A 22,979-nucleotide genomic window follows, 5' to 3' on the forward strand; every position below is an offset into this window, starting at 1 on the left:
CAGACATTCAAGGGGATGACAAAAACTTTGAATAACACTGAACCCTATACATACATTTTTTTTCCTTTTTTTCTTCTTTTTTTTGAGCCACACCCAGCAATTCCCAGGCTGTGCTGGGTCTATGCTCAGGGATCACTCCTGGAAGGACTCAGGGCATCATTTGGGTGCCGGGGACTGGAGCTGGGTCAGGCATGGGCAAAGCAGCCCTTCTGCTGAGCTCTTATTTCTCCAGCACCACCCTTTTTTTGGGTATACATACTTAGCTCTAAAGTTGAATTGATAAATTAGGTATAGCAAGAGATTAATATTAACAAGATATAATTATAACAATATGCTGTAATAAAATTTACATGATTATAGTTTCTTTTCTGTCACATAAAATATCTTATTAACCTGTCATCCTAAAAGTTCAGGAGCAGTTAAAAAGGCAAAGCTGGTTTGTTAGAGATTGAGGAATTGCAATTCAGGATGCAGATTTCATTTAGAAAACCTGAAATGTGTCCCCTGGAGGAAACACACTGGGTGATTTATATGGCGGGGAAGAAGATCCAGGAAGTTGTTAGAATTGATTGATGTTAGATATGGTACAGGGAACCATAGGGATGTTGGGTATCGAACCCTGGTTGGCTGCATGCAAGCAGTGCATGCATCCACTTGAGGATTTCTTGAAACAGTTCCTTTTTGTTTATAGATCTTTGGCCCAGTTCAGAGTTCTCTAACCTCGTTCCTAAGGTATGGCCAGTGCATTTTCTCTCTAGTGCTTTGGCATTGATCAGCATTGTACACATGTATTATTTTCAAATTGTGTATAGCTATGATCACAGAAGGAAAAACTGCCAGCAAGGGGGTTTTACTGTATTATGTGTCTTAGGAATAGTCAAAGTGACCAGTCTAGTAAGAGAGATACACAAAATGTAGGTGATAATAATAACTTGAATCGTGTTTCGTGTTGCTGGGACCAAACCCAGGGCCTCCTAGAGCACGGTGACTGTTCTGTAGGGCAGTGTCTCTGGCTTAAAATCTTATTTTAAGCACGTCAGATGCCTTCCAAGTTTTAAGGTCTTACTGCCTTACTGTTCATGGTGCCTAGCCCAGAGCATCATGCTGTGGGCACATGCTGCACTGCCCCATCTCTCTCCCCTGCTAACTATTGTTTTGTTTTTGTTTTTGAGTTTGGCGGGTGTCACACCCACTAGGCATAAGAGACCATCGTATGAGCTCTGTGCTTCAGGATCACTCTGGGTGGTGCCAGGGATCTAATAGGAATTAACTGCATCCAAGGTGGGTGCCTTAGCCCCGTTAGCTGTCTTTCTGTGCACCCTCACCCCCAAGAAAGCCTTATTGAAGCTTCTGTTTTTAAGGAACTGGTCTAAAGTTTGGGTTTTGTTTTGATTGGGGCAGTGGCTGGGGTAGGAGACCCTGAAACTGTCCGAGGTTGCTGAAACCTCTCCTGATGGTACGTGGCCCAGCCTTCTGTGCCCGAGAGCCCCATCCTCAGCTCAGCAGTTACTGCTATGTAGGACTTCTGCTACAGGAAGGCCACGCTCTCTGGGGCTTGAGCACTGTGCCAGGAGTCAGGCTCAGCCCTCCACATACCAGGCATGTGCTTCAACCATTTGAAATGTCTCCACAGCCCCAAATAATTGATTTTTATAGTATCAGGAACTATCATTAAAACAGCTTAAAAAATTAGTTTTGTGTTTCTTTCTAAGTATATAGTCCTTTGCTTACTTTGGGAAGTGCTGTCACCAAATTCATCATTGCTATAATTAGATTTTAGTTTTCCTATTCAAGAATATTACATCTTTGAAATCTTTATTCTTTTGGGAGGTGGGGGCACACCTGACAGTGCTCAGGTCTTATTTCTGGCTCTGCTCATGGATCACTTGTGCGTGGGGTGGCTGGAGGACCATGTGGGGTGTCAGGGATCGAACCCGGCTCGGTAGCTTGCAAGGCAAGCGCCCTACTGGAGTGTTTTCACTCGGCCACGTAGACCTCTTCACTTTTAACAGCTAATTTGCAGATAACCTTTGAGAGCCACTTGCGTGCACGCGCGCGCGTGCGCACACACACACACACACGAATGTTATACTTTGTGTGTAATACTTTTTCCTCCTTTCTCTTAGGTGTTTCATGTGAGAGCTGAATATATATATTGTAGATATTCGTTCTTGTTAGAATTTTTCCCTATATTCAATTTTTGTTGGCTTTAAGATAATATTGAATAATTTACAAATTATACATGCACATTTTTATATGCTTGTTTTGGATTTTGGGCCACATTTGGTGCTTCTTGGGTTTGCTCTAACACTGGGACCTTGCAGTGTTGTAGACAGAACCTGGGATTCTCACATGCCAAACATGTGCCCTTAACACCATCTCTCTGGCCCCACTGATGTAATATTGAAGTAAGCCCTTCTTGATCAGGAGGTTGACTATTGGGAGGGGCTGGAGCGATAGCACAGTGGGGAGGGCATTTGCCTTGCACGCAGCCTACCTGGACCTGGGTTCGATCCCCAGCATCCCATATGGTCCCCTCAGCCTGCCAGGAGTGATTCCTGAGTGCAGAGCCAGGAGTAACCCCTGAACATCACCAGGTGTGACTGAAAACAAAAACAAGTCATAAAACGAAATGAACTGTTGGGAGACTGGGCACGGCACCTCCCTTGGCTCTCTGGAACTGGGGTGGAACAAGCACGCCATCCTGACATTCCTCTGCTGAGGAACCACGGTGCCACCACAAAAACCTGTGTGTTCTCCTGAGCAGCAGAAGTGCATTCAGGGCCTTGGAAGCGTGTGAGTCCCAGGGCTGGGGAGAGCTCAGCTGGCTAGAGCGCGTGTTTTGCACGCATGAGCCTCGGATTCTTTCCCTGTTCTATAGTTCTCCAAACACAGTGACCCCCAAGTGCTGAGCTTGTAATCGTCCCTGAACACTGCTGAGTGTGTGTGACCATGTGTCGTTCCTGCCCCCTTCCCCGTGAAGGAGAGTGGTCCTTGGTGAGCTCCACAGCCAAGTGTGTGTGACATGCAGCCATCGCATGTCAGCAGCGTCTGAGAAGGAGAAGGGGACTCCGGCGGGCTGCTCCACCGCCCAGGTGAGGCTGGCCTCTGGCTGCTGTCGCTGGGCCTATTTCAGCACGGGAGGCAGAGCCTCTCCCTCTGGGGGTGTCCCAACAGCATCCACACGTGACCTGCACTGTCTGCAGCCCACACCGCAGTCCTGCTTGACCCTCTACTCACTGCTCCCTCGTCCCAGGACAGGCAGAAAAGGCAGAGCAGCATTCAGCTTCAGCAGTCTTCCAGAGGGGTTCATTAAGACTCCTCCCAGCACCGCAAGAACACTGGAAAATCAATGGGGGGATAACAGGCAGAAGCCCACCAAGCTCAAGGGGCAAAAGCAATTTCACCAAAGAGAAATAACAGCAGGAAATCCTCAGATGATTCTTTACTGACACTGTGATGAGATGTTTGGTGAGTTCAAAGAAACGATAGCATGGTGGTCAGCAGCGCGCAAGGAAGCAGGAGAGCTGGAATGAGTAAACTAGTTGGAAACGCCTGAAACGAAGAGCATGTGGGTGATACAGAGAAGTCAGGAGGAGTCTGAACAGCAGGAAGACAAGCTGAGCGAAAGATGGAACGCTCTGCTCTCGGGGAGGGAACACAGAAGGGGGGAGAGTCAGCTCCCGCACTGCCAACTCCAGAAAAGGTGATTTGGATCAGAGTTTCTGAAAGCTGAGTCTCTTTCCTGTGGAGTTTCTGTGTAAATTAATATAGTGTCCAATGGGACGGGCAATCTGAGAACCTTCCACTCAGTATTGAATGTAATTAAATATGGTAAATTCAGGTTTCACCTGAGGGGGGTGGGTGAGAGCCCTCCCCGACCCAAGGGTCCCAGCCCCGGCAGCCGACCTCCACTACCCAACCGCCGCCACGCTCCAGGCCGCTTTCCACACACTTGGGCCGAGCCTCACACATGAGCGAACATATTCCTGGTCCATGACTACGCGACACATCATCATAGATGAGGGAAATAAAAATACATGCCTCTTGTAGAGCCTGGCAAGCTACCAAGAGTCTCCCGCCCAAACTGCGGCAGGGCTTGGCAAGCTCCCCGTGGCATATTCGATATGCCAAAAATAGTAACAATAACAGGCCTCATTCCCCTGACCCTGAAAGACGCCTCCAATCATTGCGAAAGACGAGTGAGGAGAGGCTGCTAAAATCTCAGGCTGGGATGAATGGAGACTTAACTGGCGCCCACTCGAGTAAATCAATGAACAATGGGATGACAGTGATACAGTGAAATTCAGGTTTCAGTTTTATGAATTGGATTGCTCATTAGTCATTATTTTTCCATTGGCTATGTTGGGAGAAGGGGACACAGGGTTTCGACAGAAAAGTTTTGAGTGTTTGCACCAGAGTTAGTCTCATGGAACCAGACAGATTCGGAGAGAAGCAACGTGTGAAACCATTGTGTTCTTGATGTAGGCTTAAACTGAGCCTGCTCAGAAGTCCAGACAAGTGGTTGCAAGTGTAGGCCAGGGTTTAGTTTTATTATGGAATGAAATATTGATACTGATAATTAAGATGATTCAGATGGTTCATTCTGATGACTTTTATAAATCTATACTGTTCGTGAAGGGTTTTTTTAAATCTTAGTTGCTTTCAAATAAAAGTGCAATCTTTTACTTAATTGGTAAGCACTATAAATCATTAATTGAAAATAAAGTAGTTATATGCAGCTGGAGAGATGAAGTCATGAAATTTGCTTCTAAGTGGATGGTCATGGAGAGTATGATGCTAAGTGAAATGAGTCAGAAAGAGAGGGACAGACAGAGAATGACTGCACTCATTTGTGGAATATAAAATAACATAATATTAGACTGACACCCAAGGACAGTAGACACAAGGGCCAGGAATATTGCCCCATAGATGGAAGCCTGTCTTATGAGCTGGGGGAGAAGGCAGCTGGGATAGAGAAGGGATCACTAAGTCAATGATGGTTGGAAGAATCGTACAGGATGGGAGATGTGTGCTGAATGTAGACAAAGGACCAAATGTGATAGCCTCACAGTATCTGTATTGCAAACCGTAATGCCCAAAAGTAGAGAGTATGGGGGAAATTGCCATAGAGGCAGAGGGAAGGTAGGAAAGGGGGGGGTATACTGGGGAGATTGGTGATTGGGAATGTGCACTGGTGGAAGGATGGGTGTTTGATTATTGTATGATTGAAACTCAAACACAAAAGCTTATAACTATCCACGGTGATTCAGTTTTTAAAAAAGTAGGTTATATAAGCTTAATATATTCTAAAAATGACTCAGAAACTGATTATGGTAATTAAAATGGCAACTTTGTGTACATGCTACACAGAAATCCAGTGGAACATGTGGAACTGTTTTTTTTCCTCAGATGATGTCTCATGCTGAAGGACAACAGAGAGACTTAATTAGACGCATTGAATGCCTGCCTGCCTCTGGCCATCTCAGTTCCTTGGACCAGGACCTCTTAATGCTCAAAGCTACTTCCATGGCAACCATGAACTGCCTGGGCGATTGCTTCCACATCCTCCAGCTGCAGCACGCGGCCCATCAGAGGAGCTCACTGCCTGCAGGTGAGTTGAAGTGAAGGTCCGACAGAACAAAGAACATGACAGAAAGAGGACTGCATTCCTCAGGAACACTTAAGTCAAACAAAAAGTGTCTGCAGAGCATATGCCTTCCAAGTGTGAGATCTGGATTTGATCTTCAGTATTGCCTGCACCACACACACACACACACACACACACACACACACACACACACACACACACACACACACACACACACACTTGATCTTCAGTACTGCAACACACACACACACACACACACACACACACACACACAGTTAAACAGAAGAAATGTTCTTTGGGGGGTCTGAGCGGTAGTATAAGGGCTAAGATACTTATCTTGCAGCCCGCAACCTGTGGTTCGAATTCCCAGCACCACGTCTGTTTCCCCAGTACAACCAAGGATCACTCCTGAGCTCAGAGTTGGGAATAGGCCCTGGGTGTGAGAGGGTATGCCTTCCCCTCAAAAAATAAGCAAACAAAAGACCAAGCCAAACCCATATCCCTTAACTCAGACCCGCATCTTTCAGTGGAGATCTCGCAGTGATTCTGCGAGGTTTGTCTGCCTTACAGACTTGAGGCCTCGGCAGAGTTAAAGACTGAAGCCCGGTTCCCCTGGCAGGCATATGTGCTTTTAGCACGTGTGAGTTCTTTCCCCAGCCCAGTGCTACCTGATTTTAAAAGTTCATATTGTATAGCACAATATGAATTGTATGACATAATAAATACCATATAATGTCTAAAATTCTTAGTTTCACATTTTGTTTATGTAGTTTAATATTCATACTTTTAGGCATACCTGGCAGTCCTTAAGGTTTGCTCCACTCTGCACTCGGGTCACTCAGGCAGCGCCCAGGGTCACTGGGGTGTTGAAGATCAAACCTGGGTTCACTGTGTGCAGGGCAAGCACCTTACTCACTATATTCTCTCTGCCCCCACTATGCAATCTTTTTTGTTTTTTTGTGGGGGGGGCCTGTGCCTGGGACCATATGTGACCTCAGGGACTGAACTAGAGTCTGCTATATGCAATATAAGCATTTTCCTTCTATACTATCTCTGTGGTCCAGTATCTTTTAAATGATTGCTTCATAATTAAATATGTTGGTTTTTCTTTTTAAAAGGGAAAGATGAGGCCAAAGAGCTACAACAGTGGGTTAGGCCCTTGCCTTGCATGTAGTTGACCTGGGTTCAGTACCCCAGATCACCACATATATTTCCTGAATACCACCCATGATGGCCCAACCACACAAACACATGAAGAGTGAAACACATTGTATGTTGTATAGAGAGCCTACCTGAAAACTGCTCCTTTCACATTACTATTTTTGGAGTAAGATCTGTAGGCTTCTGGGGAAATTAATGAACATCTGTTGGTATTTCTTACCATAAAAAGTTAACATTTCCCAAATTAGGTGTGTGGGGTCAGAGAGGTAGTTCAGTGGCTGAGCATGTGCTTTGCATACTGGAATCTTCGGTGCAGTCTGGTTATTGCATGGTCACATTTTGTAGAAGTTTATTCTTAGGTTACTTGGCAATAAAACTGTAATTATGAGGTCTGGAGAGAATGCAAGGTTACTTTCCTTGTATGTGGCTGACCCTAGTTCAGTCCCTGGCACCACATCTGGTCCCCTAAGTGTCATTGGGATTTTCCTGAGCAGAGCCAAGAGTAAGCACTAATTGCCATGAAGTATGGCCCAATTCCCTCCTTCTCCCCCAAAGTTAGCCATAACCAATGGGGAAAAGTTGTACACACACACACACACACACACACACACACACACACACACACACACACACACACACACACACCCCTCTCTCTCTTCTATCTCCTCTAAAAGTTGGACACACACACACACACACACACACACCTCTCTTCTATCTCCTCTAAAAGTTGGACACACACACACACACACACACACACACACCCCTCTCTCTCTCTTCTATCTCCTCTAAAAGTTGGACACACACACACACCTCTCTCTCTCTTTTATTTCCTCTCTCTTCCCTCTCCTCTCTCAGTTTGCTGTACTCAGGACTTACTCCTGACTCAGCTCAGGGATCACTCCTGGCAGTTCTCAGGAAATCATATGGGGTCCCAGGGATTGATCCCAGGCCATTCATGAGCACAGCCCACATCTTCCCTGCTATACCATTGCCCTGTCCCTGCTTGCTGATCTCTTAAACAGTTCTCTTAAATTTAGTGCTTGTATGTTGTGTTTTTAGAAGCAAGTACATCTGTATACTAACATTTAAAATAAACATTCTAAGGAGCAAAGAGTTCACATTTCTTTAGAATTTGGGAATAGGCCTCATAACATATCTAGGGCATCCCCCAAATCTTGAAACCCTCCAATCCCGGGCAAAGTATAAGCGGTAGTGGTGGCAAGACTTTGGTCGCCTGTAGTTATTTCTCTATTGGAAGGTTCTAACAGTCTGCGTGAACACTCAACTCCTTTTAATTTCTGGGCTACAGTATTTTCAGTATTCCTTATCGTAGCACTCTTTAACCAAGCTTCTGTGAAACAGAGATCAGTCTCTGAAATCAGATGGAATGTTTTCCATTATTGATTAGGCATGGAATCCACTTTGTTAATCTAGTTGAGGGTAATAAGAGACATTGAGTCATTAATTGCAGGGATGACAGGTCTCCAAATGTGACTACTGTCTTTCACCAGGTCAGCTATTATTTATTTAGTGAAGGGCTCTTCAGTTTGCAAGAATATGAGTATATATATAGACATATATACATATATATATATACACATGATTGAAAAGGGGAATAGACTGATGCAGTTCTTAAATTAGATCAGAGGGTTATCTTGGTTGGTTAGAAAATTGCCACTGAGAATATGGTCCAATTCCAAATTGAAGCAGATTTTCCTGTTGCCCAGCCCCAGACTCCTGCCCTATTTGTGACTCTAATTATGTACTTTTAGATCACTAGAAGGGTAGGATTAATGTAGAAAGGACAAACAATAAACTGTTAGGGTAGAAACACACTTCATGACTGGCAAGTTTGCCCCAGAAGTGAGTTCACCTGTTGATTCTTCTAAAGGTATCTGATTTCAAGTTGCAGGTTGCTATGTTGTAAATACCCAATCATGGTGCTCATGCTAATGAGATAGTAGTAGCCGTCTTGCAGAGTCTCTTAATAGGTTAAATTGCTTTTAGCCTTGTACATGGAAAACCTAATTGTTTAATAAAACCTGCATCTGCTGAACTTTGCAAATTATGAGCACGTTTCAGCGAAAGTTTTCTCTTACTTCATCAGGAACGACAATCGAGTGGTTAGAACCAAAGATACCTTTACCAAACCACTATAAAAATGGAGCGGACCAGCCCTTTGCAGCCGAGCAGAGTAAACCGGCCCCAGGCCCGGAGGAGCAGCGTGGCTCAGAATCTGGACTAGGAGCAAGGGTAAGATAAAGTGAAAAGTGAAAGATCCCTGGAAAGAGCCAGTTCTCTTTTCATCGTGAGGGTGTGTAAGTCAGATTAACATGGAATTAGATTCTTGTGAACTCTAGCTGGAATTTGTTCCACTTTAAATTTCATTGACTGTAGAAGAAGGTGTACTATATGTATATTGTATATGTTGTGTTTTCTAGGCTAGGTTAATACCCTTTTCACTTTTATTTACTCTTGCTTGCTAAAAATTTATTTTTAAGACTGATATTTACATATTAAATTTTCTAGAAAACACCAAATATAAACTTGTGTAAGATTTGTCTCATAACATCTTGCACCATTATCTTTTTTTTTTTTTTTTTGCTTTTTGGGTCACACCTGGCGATGCACAGGGGTTACTCTGGCTCTGCACTCAGGAATCACTCCTGGCGGTGCTCAGGGGACCATATGGGATGCTGGGAATCGAACCCGGGTCGACCGCGTGCAAGGCAAACCCCCTACCCGCTGTGCTATCGCACCAGCCCTTTGCATCATTATCTTAATTGATATTAGTAACTAGATATTCACTATGAGCTTGCAAATTTAAGTTTAAGATTGTATATAACAAACCACTTTTTTCTATTGTGTGTTAGACACAAGCTCAGAGGTAAGGTATATTCCAGAATATTCCAGAAGCTAACCAGAATTTGAGTCTATTCACAGTTCTACTGCTACGTCAAAATCATACTGGTTTTTGCTTTTTGTATTCACATCTATTATTTGTATGTTCATTCTAATTACATGGTTTTATTTTAACTCTTCTTAGTTGGTACTTTCATTGTCTTTTTTATCCTCTGCTTTTTCTTCTTACTTGGTACTTCTCATGAGCATTTTTCTATGTTATCCTGGCCTATGTAATTAAAGATTTTCAGATTGAAGCAGCTTTTGAATATCTAGGTTGTTTATAATTTTTTATTATAAATAGATACATAGTAGTATATGATCCTGAATATTTGTTTTCTTCCTTTTATTTGGAATATTTCTTTAGATTAGATTGCCAAGTTAAACTACTGAATCAAGGGGGCTGGAGCGATAGCACAGCGGGTAACGCATTTGCCTTGCACGCGGCTGACCCCGGCTCGATTCCCAGCATCCCATATGGTCCCCTGAGCACCGCCAGGAGTAACCCCTGAGCATCACTGGGTGTGACCCAAAAAGCAAAAAAAAACCCAAAAACAACTGAATCAAGAATAGTTTATGGCTATTTTTATATTAGTAAGTTACTTACATGAACTAAGACACAGGGACTTCCTTCCAAAGCAGACAAAGAACTGGGCTGACTGAGACAGGCAAAAAGCAGAGTGGCCAGGGGAGAATTGTTTCTGAGTATGAAATGCTTTTTTCTTTTGTAACTTTTTAGTAGTTCCCTTTTGAACCCAAGCAGATGTTCGTGTTTATTTCACCAGGTAGTATATGCCAAGTCAGTGTAGGAGTTAGAGGAGACATAAAAATTATTTCCCTGAAGAGACTTATAATCTTTTTATTCTTAAACATATACACTGAACATCCATTTGATAACAGGAGCAGAATTTTCTTCCCTCTTAATTAAAAAGATGTTTCTACATTCAGAGAAATAACAGATGAATTGAGTAGAGTGGATGAGGAAGGTTTGATCTGCTTTGGGCCCTACCCTGACTGCACTTATGGATCTCCTAGCAGGGTTCAGGGGCCAATGGTGATGCAGGCAGAGCCCAGGTAGACTGTGTGCAAGGCACCTGCCCATTGGACTATGTCCCAGCCCCTTGGATGAGCAATATTTCCAAGAGAAAATTGGAATTGGGCTTTGAGAGGAGACAGTATCTGAGAAGAGGAGGAAGGGAATCTCCGGGATCACAGAGGAATAATGGGAACAAACGCTGAAGCATGCACACTTACTGTCTAGAAGATTGCCTTGCGATTTTGCATCAAGGGCCTGTCTTAATACTAACATGTAGGCCAATTGGTTACTCTCAGTATTGATTTCCCATCTGTAAAGCTGAGATAATACCATAAGATTGTTCAAATGTAAGAATTTAGTGAAGCACTTGTTTTATGGAAAATCTATGTTGGCATTTACAAATCCAGATGACCATTCATATTGCATTCTCTGTGGAATGATAATCCCTGGGCACAATATAAATTGCCCTCAGAAACATCAAATCATGCAAAAGTAATTTAATATGATAGACAATAATAATGGACTTAGGAATGGATGTGACATTGGTAAAGGATATGTCTTGGATTCAAGTGTGAATAGAAGACTATGAAAATAGAAACAATTAATAGGAAATGTGCCTATCAAGATAAAAATCAGTTGGACTTAAAATTGACTGGTTTGAGTAAAAATATGACTGAGTGTTTGACCCTAAATAACTAGGTAAAAAATTGATTTTGTTCACAGCACGCGTAAAGTAAGAAAGCAAGCATTGATATCAGAGATTTAGTATAGTATGGTTTATTCGCATGCTGGTCTTACATGAGAAGAGGCTGTTAGGTCATAAATGTGTGTAAGAAGGCATCAGGAGCAGTGCAGCCTCTGAGCTGTCCCCTATGCCACGGTGCAGCTTTGAAATTAGAATGTTGGTACAAACTGGAGACTATAGTAGTGGAAACGCTGATGTTAGAGGAGAGGTATGTAAGGAGTTTTCTTGTTTTTGCTTTTGCTTTTTGAGCCACACTGAGCAGTGCTCAGGACTTTTGAGCTCAGAGATCATGCCTGGCCAAGTTGTGATCTGTCCAGGCACCGCCCTGGACACTCTCCAGCCCCAGGAGTTTGCAGTGATTTTTACCTTTAGCATGTGTGTTTTTCAGTGAAGCTCTTTTGGTTGTTTTCTGTTTTAGCACTTCCTTGAGAAAAGCATGGTGACCCTAGAGGAAAACATTTCAAAAAGAACGGCCGGCTTCCTGATTGTTGTATATGCATCAAGATTAAGAATCAGTATTTGTAAAAGAAAAAAAAATCAGTATTAGTGGACATAATTCCTCTTTTCTAATCTGATTTGACTTTTTATAAAAACAATAAAATATTCCTTTATTTTTATTTCATATATTTTTTTCATATTTCAAATATATGAAATATTTAAAATATATTTTTATTTCATATATTTATATGGAGTGATGGAGATTAAACTGGGGTAGGCCACATGCTTACATGTGCCCTGCCCATAGTACTATTTTTCAAGCCCCATCTTTTTTGTTATTATTGTTATGGGGGGGTCACAGTCAGTGGTACAGGGGATCAAACTCAGGGTCTTGCACATGCAAGGCATGTGCTTTGCCATATTTCTGGCCCCAAAATAATTTGTTTTTTAAATCCTCATATCTGGGGCCAGTGAGGTAGTACAATGGGCAGGGAGCTTGTCTTGCACTTGACTGACCTGTGATTGACCTTCGACCCTTCATATTGTCCCTGAACACAATCAGGAGTGACCCCTGAGTACAGAGCCAGGAGTAATCCCCGCACACCACCAGGTGTAGCCCCAAACCAGACTAAATAAATAAAATCTTTGTATCTTAAATATAAAGGATTACCAAAGATATGTACTCATATACCAGTCTTGAACAGAGTTATTAGAAACTTCTACCCCTGAGAGAGATAGGAGACTCCCCATGTGACAGAGAAAGGGTCTTACAAGGTTCTTGGGGCATGCAGGGGTTAAAGCACTGCCTTGCATGCTGCTGATCCCAGTTCAGTCCTTGGCCTCACACTGCTCCCACACACCACCAGGAGTGACCCCTGAGCACAGCCGAATGTGGCCCAGGTTCCCCCACCCTCAATAAAAAAAGAAGAAACATGATATATGAAAGACAATAATTTTCGCTGTCATTGGGTTTATGGCTTAGTCGTTGGAAGGGTCATCCTAAAGCATAATATTCACACTTCGGATGCCGTTGCTTAGGCGCGGGATGGCGTGTCTCACACTGGACATTTGCTTTGTGTTGTATCCAGGAGCCAGAGGAGGTCCATACAGAGGATGAAGTGGAGGACACCTGCGACAACAAGGAGGACGACCTGGGGGCTGTGGAGGAGCAGCGCAGTGTCATCCTGCACCTGCTGTCGCAGCTCAAGCTGGGCATGGACCTGACCAGAGTGAGTGTGGGACGCTGGCTTCGGGCACCGCCAGGCCAGGCTGCAGCCGTGATTGGTGGTGCTTCTCACTCTTAATGAAGTGTTTTCTTAATCTCTTGATAATTTCTTTTTAATCTAAAAATTGTGTGTATGTGTGTGTGCGCGTACAAGTCTCTGTGTGTGCGCGTACAAGTCTCTGTGTGTGTGTGCGCGTACAAGTCTCTGTGTGTGTGTGTGCGCGTACAAGTCTGTGTGTGTATGTGTGTGTGTGTGTGTGTGTGTGCACGCGTGCACAGTAAGAAGTCCCCCAGCAAGTAAAAACTTAGTCTTATTTTTCTGTGCAAAATAAACACCAACTGACATGGGAAAAAAGAAAGTCTAAAGAACAGACCACTATCACTATCACTATCACTATCATCCCATTGATCGTCGAATTTCTCGAGCGGTTTCAGTAACGTCTCCATTCGTCCTAGCCCTGAGATTTTAGAAGCCTCTCTTTACTCGTCCTTCCCAATGGTGCCACATTGGAAGCTCTTTCAGGGTCAGGGGAATGAGACCCAGCTTGTTACTGGTTTCGGCATGTGAATACACTACGGGGAGTTTGCCAGGCTCTCCCATGTGGGCAGGAAGCTCTTGGTAGCTTGCCAGATTCTCCCAGAGGGAGAACTAGGCTACAAGATTTCTAGTTATATCTGGGAGCTTGGCTTTATAGTCTCTGGATGTTGGCCATTGATGGGATTACATGCCACCAGGGACAGTCCCTGGGTGTGACCACCTAGCTACTGGAAAATGGGAGGTCTGGGTGGAAGAGGCCCAGTCCTGATTCGAGCAAGCTTGGAGATCTCAGCCCCAGGTCCCGCACACCTGGGCTCCTTTGCTTGTTCCTTCATGTGTGAGGCTCGTCTGAACGTGTGGAGAGGGGCCTTGAACATGGCTGTGGCTAGGTTCTGGAGTTCTTTGGCTCTGCTTGGGGCAGGGAGGGAAACTCAACCCACCCCCTCCAAAGGGCCCTAGTGAAGACAGCCAGGCATGGGGGCAAGAGACTCTGTTCAGTAACAAATTAAATATATAGTCCACAAATCCATGAAAACTACTCCCACATATTCCCACCTTATTTCCCATTTTCAATTCTACATTTTGGGTATTATCAAGAACAGAGACCCACAAACATTATTCTTAAAGGTAGCAAGGTGTTTTCCACTCTGTGGCCAAGGACCAAGTCTGTTGACACTTCTCAGTTCTGCGCTATATTATGAGAGCAGGGCAGATGGCCTGTGGGCTGGGGTTTCCCCGAGAGCACCCGTGGCATCAGGAGGCCTGGTCGCGCGAGTCCGTGGTGAGCAGGCCCTGCTCTACACTCCCTGCCAGCTCAGGCTGCGGCGTCATTCCTCTGGTCATAGCACTCTGGAGTCACCCACTCCTTCTGAATGTGCGTGCAAATTTCAATTTATTTCCTGTACTTGGGGGTCGAAGGGCTTGCACACCCTCACTCTCTTTCTCATACATACTTCCTTAATAAAATTATTATTTTTTTTTTTTTGCTTTTTGGGTCACACCTGGCGATGCACAGGGGTCACTCCTGGCTCTGCACTCAGAAATTACCCCTGGTGGTGCTCAGGGGACCATATAGGATGCTTGGAATCGAACCCGGGTTGGCCATGTGCAAGGCAAATGCCCTACCCGCTGTGCTATCACTCCAGCCTCAATAAAATTATTTTTTAGAAAACTGCGAAACTGAAAGTTGGCTCAACAGGTTGGAGTGCATCCTTTGCTTTTAAGAAGCTGTGAGTTCAGTCCCCAGTTCTACCTGGTCACCCATAAACCATTGGGAGTGACCCCTAGCATCAAGCGCAGAGTAGCCCTGAGCACCACTGGGTGTGACCCCACTGCAAGAGTGCTGTCTGTGGTCAGGAAGGGGCTCAGAGGGCTGGAGTAGGGCCTGGGCTGGTCTTCTGAGTACCACTGTGAAGGGTCCTGAGCCCCTTAGGGTTTGGCCCCTTCTGAAACAAAATATGAGTGTAGTCTGAGTCCTGGCATGGTAGGGGAGAGCTCGTCCTGGGGAAGCAGGTGTCAGAACAGTTGCTCGCTGTCCTGGGGGCTCATTGGAGTCAGGCCCCGAGGGGCTGAGTGTTGAGGGCTCACCTCACATGTGTGACTCCTGGATTTTTTGTTTGTTTGTTTGGCAAGACTTTTTTCCCTAGTCACAGAGTGATCCCTGGGGCCCCTGAGGAGTTCCTGGTTTTTATCTCTGACACTTCAGAAACAGAAGAAGGAAATACTGTTCACCTGAAAATATAACTACAAAGCATCTTTCCTTTAGCATTCACTTTAACATATTTCAAAATCTAAGAAAACTTTTTTCTTTACTTAGATTAACTCATTATACAAAAGTCTTTAAAATAAGCAGATTGAATTAAAAGATACTACCAGACATTTTCTGAATTAATAAACTATTTTCATCTAATTTTAGTATTTAAGCTGGCTATAATTTCTGTTATAGAAATATTTTCAGGGGGCTAGCGCAATAGTACAGTGGGTAGGGTGTTTGCCTTGCACGCAGCCGACCCAGGTTCGATCCCCAGAATCCCATATGGTCCCCCGAACGCCGCCAGGAGTAATTCCTGAGTGCAGAGCCAGGAGTAACCCCATCGCCAATTATGACCTAGAAAGCTAAGAAAGAGAAATATTTTCATATTAGTTGTTCAGGGAAAAATATTAGTTATAAAATTGGTTAAAGTCATGAGACTAGATAGTTCAAGGATTTTAAGGGTTATATTACTTTATTTGTTGCTTGCCTTGAATACCATGAATAAAATAGAATGTTTAGTAGCTAACTCTTCATTAAAGACCTTAGGACGTAAATCTCTCTCCCTGAAGAGATTTCTATACATAGAATCTGTATAGGAAACCCTGCGAGGGGGGAGGAGAGTGCTTAGAGGTTGGTGTTAAGACCCTTGCCTTGCACCCTGCAGACTGTGGGTCGATCCCTGGCACAGCATATGGTCCCTGCACCCCTGCGAGGAGTGAGCCCTGAGCGGCATAGCATCTGGCCCCCAAACAACAAAAACGGAAACTGTTTTGTGTGTGTGTCTGTCTGTCTGTCGGTGTTTGTTTATATTTTGGGTCACACCCAGCAGTGCTCAGGGATCACTCCTGGCAGTGCTCAGAAGACCATATGTGGTGTGTCCAGATGCAAGGCAAGCCCCTAGCCCCGTCTCCCTGGCCCATCTCTCTGACCCTCTTTGACACCTTATATTGGTGTCTAATCTTAATCACTAGGGCATATCTCTTTCATTTTAAGCATGCTTACTTTTTCTGTGAGACTGAATGCATTTCTTTTGTGACTCTATTTCCACTTCCCCTGAAGTGAAATATTTTCAGAGATAAGAATAGTTGTCTACAAATGTATGCGTCAGTTCAAAATTTACTCTTCGATTCATACTGTGTTGCTGTTTCAGGTGGTGCTTCCCACTTTTATCCTAGAGAAGCGCTCCTTGCTGGAAATGTACGCAGACTTCATGTCTCACCCGGACCTGTTCATAGCCATCACTAACGGCGCCACTGCTGAGAGCAGAATGATTCGGTTTGTTGAGTACTACCTGACCTCCTTTCACGAAGGCCGGAAAGGAGCCATTGCTAAGAAACCATACAATCCTATCATTGGAGAGACGTTTCACTGCTCCTGGAGGGTGCCCCGGAGCGAGGTAGCACCCAATGTCACCAGCAGCGTTCCCCCTCTGTCAGAGGAGGCTTTGAGCCAGGCGGGCTCGGACTGTTACACCATCAGATTTGTTGCCGAGCAGGTTTCCCATCACCCTCCAGTCTCAGGATTCTATGCAGAATGTGCAGAGAAGCAGATGTGTGTCAACGCTCATGTCTGGACCAAGAGCAAGTTCTTAGGCATGTCGATAGGTGTGACAATGGTCGGAGAAGGTAAGTAGAAAAGTTATTATTATCATTATTTTTGTTTGTTTGGGGCGTAACAGCCAGTGGTGCCTAAGAGCTACTCCTGGCTCTGTGCTCGGCTGGTGCCCTGGCAGTGTGCAGAGAACCAGTGGTGCTGGGGATCCAACCCAGGCTGGCCATGCGCAAGCAAGTATTTACTCCCTGTGCTACCCGTATGATAGTCACAAAATACTCGGAAATGCAAGGCCCTGGAGAAGCAGTACAGGGGTTAGTGTCACGGCGCTTCCAGTACCACATGGGGCCCCAATTTAGAAAAACTTCATGTTAACAAACATTTCTCCTAATTCAGGAAAATTATGGAAAAACTGTTTGGGGCCATACCCACAATGCCTGGGGTTGCTCCTGGCAGATCTTAGTGTGCCTCTGTGGTGCCAGGGACCACACCAGGCCTCCTGCATGTAGACACGCACTAATGCTCATCCAGCTACCTCTCTGGCTCATGGAAAAAATACAAAAATAAATCAAGAACAACAAAAAAATTTCCCAACATAAATTGTTGTAAAAAATAAAAAAATAATGGCAAAGTGAAAACTACCATTTCAGGGCTGGAGAGATATGCAGGTATTAAGGTACTTGCCTTGACATAGTCGACCCTAATTCAATCTCTGGCACCATATATCGTCCCCTGAGCACTGCCAGGAGCAACCCCCAAGTACTGTGGGTGTGACCCCCAAACAATTTTCATAAAAACTGTGTACCAGAAATCAAACCCAGGTCACCTGCATGAAAAAGAAGCACCCTACCTACTGTACTGTTCTTCGGGCCCACGTTTATTTTCATCTTTAGAAAAATAGCGATTTATTTGGGGCTGGAGTGATAGCACAGCGGGTAGGGCGTTTGCCTTGCACGAGGCTGACCCGGGTTTGATTCCCAGCATCCTATATGATACCCCAGCACTGCCAGGAGTAATTCCTGAGTGCAGAGCCAGGAGTAACCCCTGAGTGCAGAGCCAGGAGTAACCCCTGTGCATCGCTGGGTGTGACCCGAAAAGCAAAAAAAAAAAAAAATATATATATATATATATATGTGTGTGTGTGTGTATATATATGTTTATATATATATATTCAAGAATATATGTCTTACATTTCAGCAAGAACCATGCCCATATAAAATAGCTCAGTCACTTATTTCTTATTGTACTTTGTAATAGTAATAACTGGTATTGCCTTAGGTAAAATATGCTACTTTGGTTTGATTTTTAGTCTCTTTGCTTACCCTGAAAATTGCATTAAAATACCGTGAATCTTGCCTTTATGAGCATTGAGAATAGTGCTGGGGCCAAAGAGAGGGCGGAGTCTCAAACTCCCGCCTCACACACAGCCCACCTGCCTGTGATTACCCCCACTTTCCAGGGGTGATCCCTAAGCACCACCAGACAAAACAAACAGCAGTGTCCAGGCTCTGGGGAGGTGGCTTGGGCCCGGGTGCGTGCTCTGTGTGGGGAAGCACCAGGTCCGTCCCCAGAGCCACTCGGGTCTTGCAACATAGACTGGATGACTCAGAAGCATCAGCAGGGGTGTGCTCAGGGGTGTGCTTAACCGTCTCCCTCCCCCAGACCCCGTCCAATGAAAAGAACAATATAAAGGAAGCTGTATTAGTACTGAGGGCCAGGAGCACATACCTCGCATACGCATTGGCCTGGCTCAGTTCTGGGTAACGTAAGCACCAGCAAGTGTGACCAGACAGGCCCTGAGTGTGGGTGTGAGCCTGGCGGTCAGCGCCGCCAGCCCACCCTGGTGAGTGACACAGGAGCTCAGCCAGCAGCTCATACCCTGCTCGGTGTGCTTGCTGGGGAGCGGCTGGAGCTAGCTTGTTCCTGCAGCCTGTGTATCTCTTACTTGGTATAGGCTGTTCACTTTTTAATTTTTATATTTCAAGTTGGCAAGGGAGGGATTAGGCCACACCTAACCGTGTTCAGGACTTATTCATGGCTTTGTGCTCAGGGATCACAGGGCTCAGGGACTCTGCAGTGCCAGTGATGTAACAGAGTTGGCCTGTGCAGGGCAAGTGCCTTACCCATGATCCTTTCATCTATACTTCTTTTTTTTTTTTTTTTTTTGCTTTTTGGGTCACACCTGGCTCTGCACTCAGGAATTATCCCTGGCGGTGCTCAGGGGACCATATGGGATGCTGGGGATCGAACCCGGGTCGGTTGCGTGCAAGGCAAATGCCCTACCCGCTGTGCTATCGCTCCAGCCCCTGTACTTCATTTTTAAAGATAGCTTTACTGGGTCCAAAAGGTAGTAAGAGTGGGTAGCACAGCCGACCTGGACCTGGAGCACACAGCCCCGGTCCCAGCTCTGGTCCTGCACATCTCTCGGCGTGACCGTGGGGCACGAGGAGCCCGGAGTGGGTTTTGAGCACAGCCAGTATGCGCCCAAAACAAAATATCCTGAGATGCTGTCACTGCAGCCCCGATATGCCAGACCTTTTTCTTTGTGCCTTAGATCCATCTACAATTAGCATCACATAATGTGGAACCACATTTGTCAGAATATTTTTTGCTGAAAATCATCACTTTGCTCTCTTGTAACTTCACCTTTAACATTCCAGAAATATATATCTCCACAGTTTTATCATAGAATTTCTGTTCGGGGCATTATTTCTTGTGGTGCACAGGGGCTACTCCAGGCTCTTTGTTTGAGTGAGGGTCACTCTCAGATGTGCCCATGGGACATGTTGGTGCTGAGAGTAGAGTCCAGGTCTCCAGCATGCAGAGCACATGCCTTTGGAGTCTCCAAGCCCACGGAGTCACCTTTTTAAACACACACACACACACACACACTCTAAACATACATGTATAATGTGTGTGCCTTTAAAAACAGAATAGAGAGAAAACTATTTTTAAGAATTACACTTTCTGAGATTACAGCCTGCACTCTAACATTTGACATGTATTATTCTCAAGCTGCTGAAAAAACTTTTATATTTATAGTTTGTTCTAAACATGAGATGATGTGGTACGGCCTTAAACTCTGACTTAGGAGTTACTATAGTTTCAGGAGCATTAGAGAGAGCTTGGACTGTTTCCCAGCAGAATTTTCAGGTTGCCTGAGCTCCAAAGGCATAGTACAATCACCATGAAAATAACCTTGATCCATTATTACCTGAAAATGTTCTCAAATGCATTTATAAGAAATGTCAGTTTTTTCCAAAGCTAAGGGAAAATTAAGATGTTGTTTTAGAGAAGAAGCAAATTGAACCAAAGTAAACAATACGAAGTTGTCATTGCTGTTTTTAAAATATAGTAACTTCATTTGTTCCCATATAGGTACCCTGAGTCTGCTGGAACATGGAGAAGAGTATACATTTTCTCTGCCTTGTGCCTATGCTCGGTCGATTCTAACTGTTCCTTGGGTAGAACTGGGTGGCAAAGTCAGTGTCAACTGTGCAAAATCTGGATATTCAGCCAGCATCACTTTTCATACTAAGCCATTTTATGGTGGCAAACTGCACAGGTAAAGATGCATGACTTGGGGCCGGAGCGATGGCACAGCGGGTGGGGCGTTTGCCTTGCACACAGCCGACCCGGGTTCGATCCCCGGCATCCCATATGGTCCCCCAAGCACTGCCAGGAGCAATTCCTGAGTGCAAAGCCAGGAGTAACCCCTGAGCATCGCTGGGTGTGACCCAAAAAGCAAAAAAAAAAAAAAAAAAGATGCATGACTTAATTCATCTTAATTACACCTGACTTAATTCATCAGCTTGATCTTGTATTCTAACTTCTTATTCTGCCTCTGCCTTTTTTTATGTTAGATTTTTATTCACGTTTCTCTTTTGTTTGGCATGTTTCAGAGCTTTCTGGAAATCATAATGTGGTTGAAAAGTAGTGGCATATCTAGCCACTTTCATACATTTTTTTGTGATTAAGTGTCTAGCCAGATGTAGAGTAGGATTGCTAACAAATGAATATGCAGTATCTGGCCCAATTCTGTCTTTTAAAGTAATTCAGGGAGGTTGGAGAGAGCACAGTGGGTCGGGCACTTGCCTTATGCCGCTGGCCCGAGTCCCATCCCTGGCATTACATTTGGTCTCCCAAGCACTACCAAGAGTGATTCTTGAGTACAGAGCCAGGAGTAAGTAACCCATGAGTATTGCCAGGTGTGGCCCAAAAACAGAAACCCAAAGAAGCAATTCAGGGGACTGGAGATTTGGCTTCCGGGGCTAGAAGACTTGCTCTACATGCAGGAGGACCCAGTTTGGATCCCACATCCAAGCCTAGAGAAGGTGTGTCACCCTAAAGCAAAATTAATTGATTAATTAGACGAAAAGGAATTCAGGTCTGGAGAGATGGTATAGGGAGCAAGGTGCTTACCTTGCATGTAGCCACCCCAGTTCTACCCCAAGGTCACTCCTGAACACGCAGCTCAGAATCATCCCTGAACACTTACCCCTCTCATAGTAATCACCGGCTTCAAACCTTGCAATTAGAAAAAACTTTAGAAATCACCAAGCGAGGATTTACTGGTTCATAAATCCCTTTGTGACATGCCTGCCGGCTCATCCTCTTGGTATCCAGTCCTGATAAGACAGTTCATAGTAACTCCATAAAGACAGAAAGTGAGCCGTATCAGAGAACAAAAGATAATGGAAATATAGAAAAGTCATTACTGATAGCATAATATATACTTAAAAATGAGTATTTTTTGGGAGTTGGAGCACAGTGGGTAGGGCGTTTGCCTTGCACGCGGCCAACCCGGGTTCGATTCCCAGCATCCCATTTGGTCCCCTGAGTGTGTGACCCAAAAAGCAAAAAAGCCAGGTGTGACCCAAAAAGCAAAAAAAAAACCAAAACAGTATTTTTTTATATTAATTATACCTCAGTAAGCCATCAGCAGTGATGAACTATTAGAGGAAAGGATGACCTTTTTTCTGGTTGAAACAGTCTCCGTCTGTGGTGCAGGGGATTGAACTCGGGTCTTGGGCACCCTGACGTGTGCTTCACTGTCAGACGCAGCCCCCTAGTGGCTGTTCCCCTCTAAGGCAGGGCCATGGAGAGTAGCGCGGCGTAGGCCAACACCAGTGCTCAGGCTTTATTCCTGGTGCCTGGTAGTGTCAGGATCAAATTGGGGTCTGTGGGGGGCAAGGTAGGCAGCTTATATTGGTCCTGTGTATAGAAATCTCTCGGGGAGAGCTTTTGTCTTTAAGGTAGAGTTAGTCACTAAAGACTTTTTATTAATTGTATTCAAAGTGGTATTCTCCGAAGTAGATTATCCAGGTATGCACATAATTTGCAAGTGGTTTAGTGAATCATGGATATTGCCACACTCTTCATTTTGTTTGTGTCTTCTATATGACTTTTCTGGTACTCATTAAGAGACTTTCTTTTCTTAAGGACATCTCCATATTCATTTTGTGCATATATTTCCTGCTCTGATTGGCCTTCTGTACATTGATTGACTCAAAGCAGAATTTCAGAGTTCCAGTGGGAATCTCTTGCACATTGATAGAAATAATATTGTCCTCTAGGAGTTTCTGGCACTGACTCCTGAGTGAAGTATTGACCACATTCATTCTATTTTCAGTGTTTTGCAACTATTAAAATTTTCTTAGTTTAGCCTGAAGACAAAAAAAGTCAAATCTCCCTTATTGATTGCACATAGGTTGAATCAGTGTGAGTGCTCGTGTATTATTTAAGAAAGAGCTCTGAAATCTTGTCCACGATCACTGCCCTTGTAGGATTTTTCTCCTTTGTGAATTCTTTTGTTGTTTGGTTTGAGTATCGACTGAGGGCTGTCCCTCCTGGTCACTTTCGTGCAATTTCTCTTCAGACAGATGTTGAGTATTGGTAGGGAGTGCACCTCAGGGAGAAATGCCTCACACACTGGTTGTCTCCATAAGATTTTTCTCCGCTATTTTTTCTCTCACGCATGAACGGTCTGAAAGGAAGATGGCGCAGGATGTGAAGGAAAG

The 22,979-nt window shown here is 44.5% G+C and overlaps 1 protein-coding gene across 1 annotated transcript in view; it reads left to right on the plus strand.

The window, feature by feature from the left end:
* Positions 1 to 22,979, plus strand: part of OSBPL11 (oxysterol binding protein like 11) — a 76,686-nt gene that overhangs the window by 37,750 nt on the left and 15,957 nt on the right. The window contains exons 6-10 of the mRNA XM_055128858.1: positions 5,413 to 5,614; positions 8,880 to 9,025; positions 12,981 to 13,121; positions 16,559 to 17,033; positions 20,338 to 20,524. Of these exons, the coding sequence (XP_054984833.1) occupies positions 5,413 to 5,614; positions 8,880 to 9,025; positions 12,981 to 13,121; positions 16,559 to 17,033; positions 20,338 to 20,524 (1,151 nt within the window). The remainder of the gene's footprint in view (positions 1 to 5,412; positions 5,615 to 8,879; positions 9,026 to 12,980; positions 13,122 to 16,558; positions 17,034 to 20,337; positions 20,525 to 22,979) is intronic.

The sequence above is a fragment of the Sorex araneus genome, chromosome 2 (assembly GCF_027595985.1).
Source record: "Sorex araneus isolate mSorAra2 chromosome 2, mSorAra2.pri, whole genome shotgun sequence".
In the NCBI taxonomy this organism is placed as follows: domain Eukaryota; kingdom Metazoa; phylum Chordata; class Mammalia; order Eulipotyphla; family Soricidae; genus Sorex; species Sorex araneus.